Source organism: Saccostrea cucullata, unplaced genomic scaffold (assembly GCF_032062105.1).
Source record: "Saccostrea cucullata isolate Sc308-1 unplaced genomic scaffold, CSIRO_AGI_Scuc_v1 ctg72, whole genome shotgun sequence".
Lineage (NCBI taxonomy): Eukaryota > Metazoa > Mollusca > Bivalvia > Ostreida > Ostreidae > Saccostrea > Saccostrea cuccullata.
In genome coordinates this window covers 942896-955877 of record NW_026918900.1, presented here as the reverse complement: position 1 = coordinate 955877, position 12982 = coordinate 942896, and the positions used below count along the sequence as shown (strand labels likewise).

The following is a 12982-nucleotide window of genomic DNA, read 5'->3' as shown; positions in this document are numbered from 1 at the left end:
TTTCATGCATGCGTAAGGCCAGAATTAAGTCAAAGGACACATATTGGTGGTTAAATATAGGTATCTGTGCTATATTTGGTTCAAAAATCAAGGAAAAGTATGTTAATTACTGAATGTATACATGTACCTGTAGCCACTATGATTATTATATCAAATGGATGGCTCTGCAAACATGACATGATTTACAAATAACATCATAATAACCTTACAGAATAGCCTTTTTGCAGAAATAAGATTTTAATTCGCATTAGTTAACCTCGCTTTAGCTGTCGCGTGAACGCAATTTAATTCGCAATAGTTTACTTCGCATTAATTTAAGTAAACTCTCCATGTGAACAGGGCATAAATTTCACAGCTAATTAGCAAATTATACTAGTATCCTGGGTTTGAACAGTTTATGTTTTCTTTATAAACCGCTCTACAGTTTATAAAGTGTAAACTGCCCAAACCCAGATTATACCAGAAGAAATTGAGCCATGATTAGATCTGTCAGCCACGGGTCTGAGTTCTGAAAGCCCATTTTCTTTAGTACTTATACATAATTGATGATTTCAAAAATTTAAACTCAACAAATGCCATGCTTTACATCCTCTATTTAGGGAAGTAATGACGAATTTCCCTTAGTTATATGTTATTGACAGAGATGAAGTTTTGCCTGGTTATTATACATTGGTAATGATAACATTCTCTGTGTAAGAGCAGATCATTCATTACAATCGATAACCAGCTTATGTGAATGGAGATTAATGAGCTGAGTCACATTTATTATTCATTTCCTCATGACCTACAATTGTATTGTAAGTGAAATCACAATGGTCAAATGGTCCTCACTTAAAGTGACGCAGTGTACAATAAAAAGGAAGTGTTCCGATTTATAGAAGGAAATAAACACTTGAAAATTTTTTTAAAATTCTAAGTACAAGCCTCATGTACTTAAATTAGAGAGTCAGGAATGTATTGTCACATCCCTTTGAGGGCAACATACCAAAATATTTGCCCATAGGTCACAGAAAAGCCCACTGGAGTGTTATATTACCTGATGCAAGTTATATAATACATGGGATATTTAGATTATATTTATACATATATATAATGGGACATTTACATGTATGTTATACATTGCAGGGTATACATGTACTTACGTTAACACTGAATTCCTGGGCATAAATTCTTTGTCTGGAAGTTCCCCTCCTTCACGTTTCTTTTTGCTACAATGAACATATAATTTAATGAAAAAACCGGGTATTTAGCATTTACGTGTGAATGATTATTCCTTCACATTATTTCTTGATGGTTGTAAGGCTTTTGGTTAATGTTACAATTCATGTATTTTCAAAGAAATGTAGCTGTATCTATTTGTCTATGAAACTGAAATAAACTATCCCTCCATATCCAAATATAAGAAAACAAAATATAAATATTTTACCTATGTACTAAGTCAAAACATCACTCATATATCAGACAAAATTCCATTAGAGATTGTGTTGTCTTTTAATTAATAACCATACAATTCTAAATAATTAAATTTTTTATCTACATCTAAAATTTGTTTTTAAAAATTGATGGAGCTAAATTATCTTTTTCATTATGATCTACTCACATTTTATTATAACACTGTACTTATTGGTATACATCAAATATTCATTTTTAACATATATCCAGGCCTGTAAACCTGGTACCCTATACATTTACTAATCATTAATAAATTATAAAATTCCTATACAAATATATTTTAAAACAATTTCATACAATCCTTGAACTTTTTTAAATACATATACATGTATGTACAATGACTGTGTTGTGGAACTTGAACATGATGCCTGATAAAATAATGATGAAATAATGACAAAACAATACATGTAGATAAATACAAGACAGCTCTCCTTTGAAATGAGAGTGAATTAAATTCTAAAATAGACACGTCAATATGCAGAGATTAAATGATCAGGCTAATCTCTATTTCAATGATTCACTGATAAAACTGAAAGTAAATAAACCTTCCTATCACTGAAGTATTACCAGCTAGCCCATTAAAACCCAAAGTTTAACACTCTTTAGGATAATAATGATACTCACAAAGGTACAAACTAAAACCTTTGTTAAATGTCAATGAACTCTTGGTTATATAGTGATGTACTTTTCATCTAAATCCTAATCTGGATTAGGAGAAAAATTCTGGCATCCTTACTCAAATAAAATTTATGTACATAAAATAAAATGAAAATTGTACAGATAAAAGCTCTGCGATTTTACTTTAAAATAAAATTGCAGACCTTTCATCTCTCCAATTTTTCATATTGAGTATGAATTAACATTGAAATTATGAAAATATTTCTGATTAAACCCTCCTACCCCTGCTTTTAAACAAGGAATGCCCAAAATTAACAAGACTTTAAGCTGGTAACAACAGGTACAGCTGTAAAGTATTACACAGAGAATGATTATTGTATGTAAGGCTACTCAGGGTTCTCCACATTTGAAAATTTAACCATGGAGGAAGCTGAGCGAAGGCGAAATGTGGCCGAAAACACTAATGCATCTTAGACTTCCTAATCTTCATTAATCAATGATTGGTTTTACAATTTTTTAACTTGCCCACTGCAATACCAAACAATGAAATATAACTAACAATTTTTAAAGTTAAAAAAAATAATAATTAAATTGAAAAGAATTTCTCCTGTATCTTACTTCACAAATGTACCAAAATTTGCCCCAAACTGTAGTAACCTTCTGAAGGAATTTAAAGAAAAAATATTGATACAAGTAGCCGGTAACCATGGCATTAGATTAATAATTATAAGATTTGTTGCCTGTTGTATGAAATGTTTTCAAATTAATTCAATATGACTAAAACTGATGAATGGGTAGTGTTTTTTTAAGTTAACACACAAAAGAACATTTGGACCAGTGTCCTTTTTTCTAAACGTTTTATTTTTCTAGATATTGCATTAATCACCCAGTTTTGTTTACTTCTCCACGTGCCCAGAGCTAAAAATGGTGCCACGCGACGTTTCATAACAACGGGAAGTAACTCTAAAACTAAGACGGCGATTGAGACCCAGACCCTATGCACATTTTATTCATTTAGATAATAAAGTTAAATCTTAAAAAATAGAGCATGGGTAATTGATTAAATAAAGCGGAATATGAAATTTTTACAGAGTATTTTTTTCTGGCACAGAAACTTGAATCGCAAGCATGACGATTATTGTGCTCGTTATACCGTACCGGTATGGTAATCTTTTATAAACCCGTTATATATCTAATCATGCCGTGAACATGTTGAAGTTCCCCAAAATTATTTACATGTGTACGGGATAATTAACTCATCAGCTGATTGACTCTCCATTGATTGTCACGCTTCACAGCATAGTCGCTGATTAACGACATGTTTGTTTAGCACAGTACGCTTTCCTTCGAGGCATGCCAGGTGCACGGCAATCGTAGTATAAACACAATTAACTACTCAAGTCATTAAAAAGAAGTAGGTGTCAGGACTGAAAGGCAATAAAATTTAATCATGGCGGATGCTGATTTTAACCATGGCGCAGCTCGTTTAACCATGGCGCACATAAATTTAACCATGGCGGGTGGCCATGGTAAAACCCCTTGTGGAGAACCCTGGCTACTTGCAATCTGTTGAAAATAGGAATAAAGAATTCAAGCAACTTTAAAGAAGTTTTGTTTTTTACTGTTTAAGGTCAAGATCTGGTATTAATGGAAAATACTACATATATATCTGTACATGTAAAGGTTTCTTAAAATTAATTATTGTCAAAATGAATCTCCAAATGTATTCACTGGATCTTGACCTTAGACCAATACACAAATGATAAACATGAATATAATATTAGTACTTTAATATACATGTAAATATATTTATTTTTATCTAATAGAAGCATGCATGTTAAATTTAATCATGTTAATAGCAATGTCTCTATTAAATCAATCATATTATCATGATTATTATGATTATAGGAGATACAAGTTTTTAACAAATGATTATTATAATTAATGTAATTTATGTTATTCATTAAATGTAGCAATACCAAATGTGGCCGCCACCGACTGCAAAATAAAAAAAAAAGAGGGATCCATGTCTAACAAGTCTAGATTATCACAGTGATGACTCAAAGCAGTTTCTGCATGCATTTAGGTCTGGGGCTTTAAAACAAAGAAATGCTGGTAAAATTAAAGAATTCCCCCAATATTAGAAATTAACATGGCATTGCAAAAAAATAGGGTGTCTGAAAAATTCAAAGTAGTGCTACATACATTACATTTTCATGCCTAGAGTCTGACACACTGCAAAAGCAATGGAAATATTAATGAATTATTCTGAAAGTTTTCTAAGATATACAACTGCATACAAAGTTGAAAGGTATATCGGTGAAAATGCACACAATTCATGATGACCATGCATGCATACATGATGTATCAAGTTCCCATATGAAAATTAAAAATTAATGATTTTTTAACAATTCATTTTTTCCAAACCTGTCATGTATTAACACTCACTTAAATCAGAAACAATTGGGAGTGATATGATTAGGTATCAAATTAATGTAACTCAATCATACTGAAAATTTTACAGAAAAGCACCCCCTATCCCTAAAAACATATCAAAGTACATTTTGGTAATTTATTTCTTGTCTACAAAACTCAAAGATTGAGTTTCATCTAGTTGTGAAGCCAAGAATTCAGTCTGCCACCTTATTTAAGCATGTTAGATTTATTTCTAGAAAATCTTCCTCACACACTTAATGACTTCTGACCAAAATAGATATCTATATATACAGATAAACTACTACTACCATATACTAAAAACAAGTCCCCAATGGAAAATGCTCAGACAGCTTATGAAAAATATTTCAAAATTTAACATACCAATATGTAAATTTGTCTAAGTTTTATGGCCCCCTGGCTAGATATCAAAAGTGAGTTTGTTTAAGTTTTATGGCCCTCAGGCCAGATCAAAAGTGACTTCTTTTAAGTTTTATGGCCCTGTAGCAAGGTCTAACCTTGTGAGTCTGTCTTAGTTTTATGGCCCTGTAGCCAGGTCTTACCTCGGGCGGAGATCTGAGAAGCTGACGTTGTTAGAGAGCCCCTCCTTTCCCTCCATTAACTCCACCTCTTCTATAAACCCGTCCACCAGACTGTCTAGTTCCTGTGTAAAAGCCTGCTGCAGGTCCTGCTTCAGTTGCTGAAATCATAGCATCACATGGTTATATGGTCAGACTCAGACTAGTAAATAGTGTGGAGAGGCATTCTCCTTTTAGAGAAATATAATAATAGAACCAAATCTGGTTCAATTCAATAAAAACATCTACATTTTGCTGAGAAAAATATTTTTTTTTTTTTTTAATACTTAAAGTTATTGATACGTTCAAATCTTTAAAAGAGGAAAAAAATATGAAGTATGCACTTTTTTCATTGGACAATCGTTCAGATAGCCAAAAATTTTTCACCAACCAGATCCAAATTTTACAGGTAAAAACCGACAGGCCAGTGACTTTTGCATAGAATGTTGTATGTACCCATGCTTATGACAGGAATAATGCAATTATCATTTTTATAGCCAGGGTTTTATAAGTTAGTTTTATATAATATACCTGAGCTTGTGACTTTATCTTCTGATAGCCAATTTGTGAGTTCATTTTATTTATCCAAGTTATATCTGAGAAAAAAAAAATTAAGTAAAGAAAAATTAAAGTTCACATGGTAAAACGTTGCCTCTCTCACTTATATACATGTTTTAATTAATGGATTAACCAGCCTAACCATCCACAGTGTCATATTGCCCCATACTCTGGTGATACAGATCGAAATTGTCCGATAACGTCTGAAGATTAAAAATATTAACAGGTAACTTAATACAAAGGACAAAATGGGAAAAATGAGCATTACGCCGACATTGGGAGATAACTCTTAGGAATGTGAAATTCGTCTACACCCCCACCCCCACCCCTACACACAAGCCTGAAGAAAGGCATGTAGAATGATGACCGTAATCTTTAAAGTGTTGCCAATACTTTAAAGAATCTCTTTGTTTTCAAAAGTCTGTGCAATAATAAATATGCAAAACTATCATCATTAGTAAATTATGTGTATACCTGTCACATTATTCACTGATACTATAATCTTATCAGTCTAGACGAACTCCAAAAACAGCGTGAACTCCAAAAAAGAAGTCTTTGGCTCCGTCATGCATTGCGGCAAAATGATGTCCGATGTAAACAAACGATTGATTGTCGTTCGCTTTCTCCACAAATACGACTGAAAAATGGCTGTATTTACTAAACTGTGACTGGATTTTAATTTTTATTGAATAAATAATTGCACTTATTAAATTATTTAGTGGTTATTGACTTATTCATCGCTCCCGTATTCTTGCAAAATAGTGATTTGGGATATACGACATCGGATTCAATAAAGTTGGTAAGAATTAATTTCTTAACTTAATTTATTGTCCCCTTGATTTAGATTTTATGCCGTTCCTACTATAAAGATAAATTTTTCTTCCAAGACACTTATATCGTAATTATTTTATAAAAAAAAAAAAAAAAAAACACACAATTTTCGCGGCGGAGCAGAGATACTAACAGGTTCGTTTTGAGAAGACTTTTTAGCGTTCTTAAGTTCTTAAACTGTTAGATTATAATTCTAAAAATGTTTTCAGGATAATATCTGTTCATTTGTAATAACAAGTAGGTTAATAGCAATGGTGATAACTTACGCTCTCAATTCAGATGTAATACAAGACTATATGATGAAATAATATTATGAATGGGTAAAATTCGGTCAATGTTTAACAGTTACAACATATATTATTCAATTTTACATGTATATTTTTCCCTTTTATCATGCATATATATTTAATTCCCAAACGCTTAATTTTCTTTGTAATTTATCTAACTTGAAAAATGAACTTTTTGCAAATAAAACAAAAATTCTAACAAATACGATCTCTTCAGGAAATGTGGAAACTTGATGGATTCTCAGGTAACTGTCACCTGATCTACTCTTATTTATTATTAAAACCATCAATTCAGTACTTTTTTAGTTATCAGTAAGATGTATTTACAATGTGGTTGCTCATTGCTGCTCTAAACATGCTAAATTCATTTGTACACGATAGACATGAAAGACAGAGGAAATTCGAACAACTGAAAATTCACCAGCGTCCCTTACTTACAAAAAAAACTTCCAAAATCAGTAAAAGTAGTTCTAAAATGACTAACTTAGTCACTGCAAACAAATTATCAATCATAGAGATGTTTTAATAAGATTAAGACCATTTAATTTGTATTCTTTATCCTACTTGTACGAGGTCTGGTTGAAGCTCGAAGTTGGTCAACTTTGACTCAAAATTAAAAACTATTTGCACATAAAATCAAAAATCTAACAAATACGTTTTCTAGAGACATTTATTATAAATCATTTCTAAGAACTTACATTATTGTAAGGTAATCCAATTTTTTTTTGCAAAAGCACTTTTTGTAAGAGCCCATTTTTTCACGACTTTTCATCGTTTTTGATATAACTGCGCATGCGTGGACTCGTTTTTTGGAGTCTTTTCTGGACTGAAATTCTCACTTCCGTTAATGCCGTTTTTGGAGTTCGTCTAGACTGCTTATGTAGGCCTAAATGTGATCAAGAAGCTTTTTTAATCATAAGACCTGTATAGTATGGAATCTGTATAGGGTCATGTATTTACTAGAATACTACATTTAATTAGCCATTCCCTCAACATGTGATTCAAAAATGTTGTCATCATGGTCATTGACCTTTGACTTCAAAACAGTTTCAAACTCAAACAAAAATGGCCTATATAGTCAATAGTGTTATCCATTATTTCAACGATTTGAAAATTATTAATTGAATTAGAACTACTTTTTTTCGGAGATTTTGAATAAATATTATTTAAGAAACATAAGATATCGTAATTCGTGCAATTTATTATTTTCCTTGCTCTAAAATTACGCAATGTGTTTGTTGTCTGTGAATCAAAGTGATGTCTTGTTCAAAATTACAAACCATCTACATTCTCAGCCATTGGGCGGGTGAAACCATTTTCTGTTGGTCTACTGTTGTCTCCCTCACTCATTTTTAATGTTTCTTCAGTCAATTTTCTTCTCAACAATGCTAGGTGAAACTCATCACCGCTTATTTATGATTGGTCCTCACGTGGTGAACCAGGAACCAGTTAAACGGAACGTAATTTTGAAAACCTAATACGGTCGATTAGTTAATTTCCGGATTTCTGAGAATCGAGCCGATTGACCAAAAATGCATGGCCATAGGAACCGTGGAAGAAGGCACACAGGAGAGGAGCATGACCCATAATTCTGCATATAAAATAAATAATCCAATTCATGGATGTTTTTTTTTTCTTGCCTGTCAGAGATTTTTTTTTTTAATATTTGGTAGCCCCCCTCCCTGTTATTAGAATATGGTTGTGTTTTTTTTTTTTCACAGAAACGATCGAGTGCCTGTGGTGCTCCCCTAAAAAAAAGGAAAATATTTTGTTGTACCCCCTCTTTCCAAACTGAAATTACCACTCACGGAATTGAACATGTGTGATCACAGGACATTGGCGTCGGAAGCAAATTAATTGAAAATGGGGGGGCTAAGTGAAAGAAAATTTTTTTTGTACCTCCAAAAAAACCTGACAAGCAAAAAAAAAAAAGGAAATGTTTATCTCTTAAACACGAAAAGAAAAATCCTATTTCGTGGGGGGGGGGGGGGGATGGGGGGGGGGGGGTTGTTTCTAAAAAATTTTATTTAACCAAAAAAAAGCACTTCTCCCAATTTTAAAACTAAGACGTATCTGTGGAAATTACATGTTAAAGAGGGAAAATGATTTAGTTCACTTATTTTTATATACACGTACATGACCTCTATTCCAACAGGTATTCATTAATAATTGTTAATCAGGACAGCAGGATGAGGGTGTCTTTGTTCCTCCTTTTCTGTGACGATATTTTACTATTGGTTGTCACAAAATATGAATTATTTCATTGAAATATATGGATTTGAAAAAGTAACATAAAATCTCTTAAAAGAAAAATTACCTAAATCGATGCTTTGTTTCTAAAACATAAATTAAATATATTTAACCAAAAAAAAGCATTGAAAAAACTTAATTTTAGAATATACATGTTAAAGAGGGAAAATGATTTATTCACTTATTTTTATATACACGTACATGACCTCTATTCCAACAGGTATTCATTAATAATTGTTAATCATTGTTTACATAGCAATCATACGTTTTCATTGTTAATGATTTGTTTACACAAACATTCCACCTATTCCTACATAAAGTCTTACCCTTTCCAACAAAATTTTCAAAAGAGGGAATAGACGTGTATAATAAACCGTTATAATGTATCTGACATTGCATTGGAGCTAAACACACGAGTGCTATATATAATAACCAAAATCACAATCCATTTATGATCGAGTCCATGAACATCATGGGTTTGTGGGGAAACGACAATTATATACTTGTATATATCATATACTTGAATATATAAACCTTAAGTTAAACATGTAAGGAAATATAAATGCAGGTAACAATACAAATTTGCATGTAATATTATTATATAAGGTGGAAGTTTCCTTTAATTCCTTTCGCGGAAATAAACACCACGCCTTACAAAGGGATATTATTGATATTTCCTCTCTCGTTGTTAACAGTGACTTATACCTATATACATGTAACTAGCTAATGTTTTCTCATGCTAATATGTGATTACCAAATCATTCGCGTATCAAGGGTGGTATAAAGGGGGGGGGGGCACTTCAAGAAGGGCGGGCGGGGCTATATATAGTGAATCGTTGTTTTAAGTTTCACAGAAACTCAAAAAATCTTCAGTCTTGAGATACCAGTATCACCCGAAAATGAGAGTTTTACACGCACACAAAATGTATGAATTTATACAGCCCTGACCTTTGACCTTAAATAAATAGGGATCTTCCTTGCATTGGGCCAATGGGAGTTGCTAAAAATTTCATTGCAAAATTCAAAAGCTTCTGGAGATATCGCGCGGAAACGGAAGTGTTACAGAGAAAGAAATGTAGACATGTACAGACAGGCAGACAACTGACAGACAGCTAAACGGACAGACCGAAATTATTACCCCGCACTTTCAGTGACAGCGGATGACAATAAAGTATAAAGCCCTTCTCGTCAAGGAAATGCACACGCATGGTTAAGCTTTTTCTTCAGAAGGAAGGGAAGGAGCTGGAAGTACATGTATACATATTATATAAGAGGGTGTTTGTTGAACATTTATGCATTTGTCTTACACAAGTATAATATATCAATCAAATTGAATGATATTTCTAGATATTGCTGCGATCACAGCTGACGTGAGCTTCTTGGAAAACTAGTATGTTTTCTTGCTCAAATCCAATCACAGATTTTTCTAGTAAAAAGAACCCAAGAACCGCAGTACTCACATATTTAACCGAATATATATATATATATATATATATATATATATATATATATATATATATATATATATATATATATATATGTCCTGATTTGAACAAATATGACTCTACACAAACCGAAAAAAAACCTCCCAAATAAATATGAATGAGAGTGGTCTTGCTGTTCCTGATTCAGATTTTAAAAACATGACTGTATTCCTATGGTAAACTTTGATTGCCTGCATGTCAATCACTTCGCTAAGGAATCATGTTTTGAACAAAAACTTGAATCGACACTTCCTGGCATGTTTTTATATACGTATGACTTTTCATGGTTTTACTGTTCTTGAGAAGATTTTTAAAAGATTTCTTTAATTGTTTTCTTATATAAAACTCATGACTGCCCCCACCCTACCAATGTGGATCATGTCTTGAATAAATCTAAACCTACACTTCCTTAAGAAATGTGCATATACATAATCATTGCTTTGCGGGTCTTCAAAAGATTTTTATTAAGCATATATGTATACATACATGTATATCCTTATATTGAAGTTAGATCGTCCTTTGTTGCCCCAACTATCCATAGCTGTTATGATCTGAACAACTTTTTGAACAAATACATGTATACACCACACAAGGAAGCTCTCATATCACTACTACAAACCAAGGCTGTACTTTCATAAAAAAAAAATTATAAAAAAAAGAAAAAGATTCCAGAATACAAATTAAAATGTCCTTTGTGCCTCCAACCTATCTTTAAGAGGGTATATGTAGGATTAACAAAAAATGAATATACATTTATGTATTCTTATGCTTATAGGCAAGCTCACCGCAGCTTGTTTTTGCTAATTTTGTATAAGTCAAATAAAACACTTTCATAGAGATGAATAATGTCACTTATTAAAATGACGGTATAAATGTGAACAATTTAACAAACAAGAAGAGGATCCCTGAGGAAACTTCGGGAAACTTGTATCTAAATTACATCATGGCTTTGTTATTCTTGAGAAGATAATTTCTTCTCTTATTCAGAGGTATAGGATGAGTTGCGTTCTCCTAGTTTTTGACCTGCATTTCTCAAATGTGCAAGATGAAAATTGATTATGTGAACATTTGACTTATTTAGGTTAAAATGCACGGTAATTGTGAAAACTTATTTATGTCTACATGTCAACATGCAAGATATAATTTTATTATACTTTCATGTTAAATACTAAAATCTGATTGGTATAAACGCAGTTAACAATCCGTTCTATTACCCTCAGCCTTAGCAACACACGTGGCAACGGGTAACACAACGGTAATGCCACATGCGTGGAAATTATGCGCTTACGGTTCACCGTAGAATTCTCAATACGTCAGTTGCACGTTTGAAAGAACCGGAATAAACTTGATGTAAATAAAAGCTTGCGTCTGACTTATGCAACATGCTTGCGAGTGCTAATAACGAAAGTTTCGATGATAAAGGACTCTTAGAGTATCAAATAAACATTAAAGAGGTTAGTAAATCTTTTTCGAAGTAGCGGGGAGTTTGAAAGCTTTCTATAAACGTGAACGTAAAGACAATCAACGATTTTTTTGCAGACATCTTTTAATCAAAAATGACATTCAGTATAATAAAATAAATGGTGCCTGTTTTTGAGGGTGACAGTTGAAACAAAATTATCCGCTTCGGTTGACAATATATATATATATATATATATATATATATATATATATATATATATATATATATATATATATATATATATATATATATATATATATATATATATATGGTATATGTAACATATATGCGAAGCACGAGTGAAAATATAAAAAAAATCCTGTCCCACGAGTGAAATAAATTCCATATTCAATTACAAAACATTTAATTTTCTGTTTATTACATTTTTAAAAATTTCTTTGACTTTTCCTTTGCCTCTTTCTTTTTGTTATACAGTCATGGGCTATACATGACGTCATAGTTGAGCGGTTGAGACACCATAGCTAAGTGAGGTAAAACATTGTAAACATGGATTTAGGCAGCAATACATTGTTGGTAATTTTGGCAGTTTTATTCTCTGAAAGAATAATTTATTTATTTATATCTATCTTATATCAGATCAAGGAAGATTTTTTTTTTACAACACTCTTGGTTATGGGAAGGAAAATCGAGAGTTTTACCTCACTTTTGATAATTGTCACTCTGAAAGGATATCATTTTGATATAATTTCACACTGTGACAGGATATCATTTTTATTCAATGAAAAAATTACAGTATTTCACTGGTAAAAATGTAATAAATGAAGATAACGAATGATATAAAAATCCATTAGACAATACAAAATTGAAGCAGTGGCAAACACGGAACTCCAAAACATTAGAAGTGGGATCAGGTGCTATGAAAGAGTGAGCATCACCTGCCGATCGGTCAACCCGCCATGTGTTCCTTATCATGATTTGTAAACAAAGGAAAAACCCGTCGAAAATTCTTTGTGTATATATTGGCCTAACAATAAAAATGAAAAAAATCATTCAGCATTTATTTAAAGG

At 32.0% G+C, this 12982-nt stretch overlaps 1 protein-coding gene across 1 annotated transcript in view; it reads right to left on the bottom strand.

The window, feature by feature from the left end:
* Nucleotides 1–8200, bottom strand: part of LOC134275371 (sterol O-acyltransferase 1-like) — a 33593-nt gene extending 25393 nt beyond the window's left edge. The window contains exons 1-5 of the mRNA XM_062757657.1: nt 8038–8200; nt 5613–5677; nt 5067–5203; nt 4276–4305; nt 1143–1208 (exon numbers count right to left, since the gene is read on the bottom strand). Coding sequence (XP_062613641.1) covers nt 1143–1208; nt 4276–4305; nt 5067–5203; nt 5613–5677; nt 8038–8107 — 368 coding nt within the window. The 5' untranslated portion in view covers nt 8108–8200. The remainder of the gene's footprint in view (nt 1–1142; nt 1209–4275; nt 4306–5066; nt 5204–5612; nt 5678–8037) is intronic.
* Between the last annotated feature and the right edge of the window lie 4782 nt (nt 8201–12982).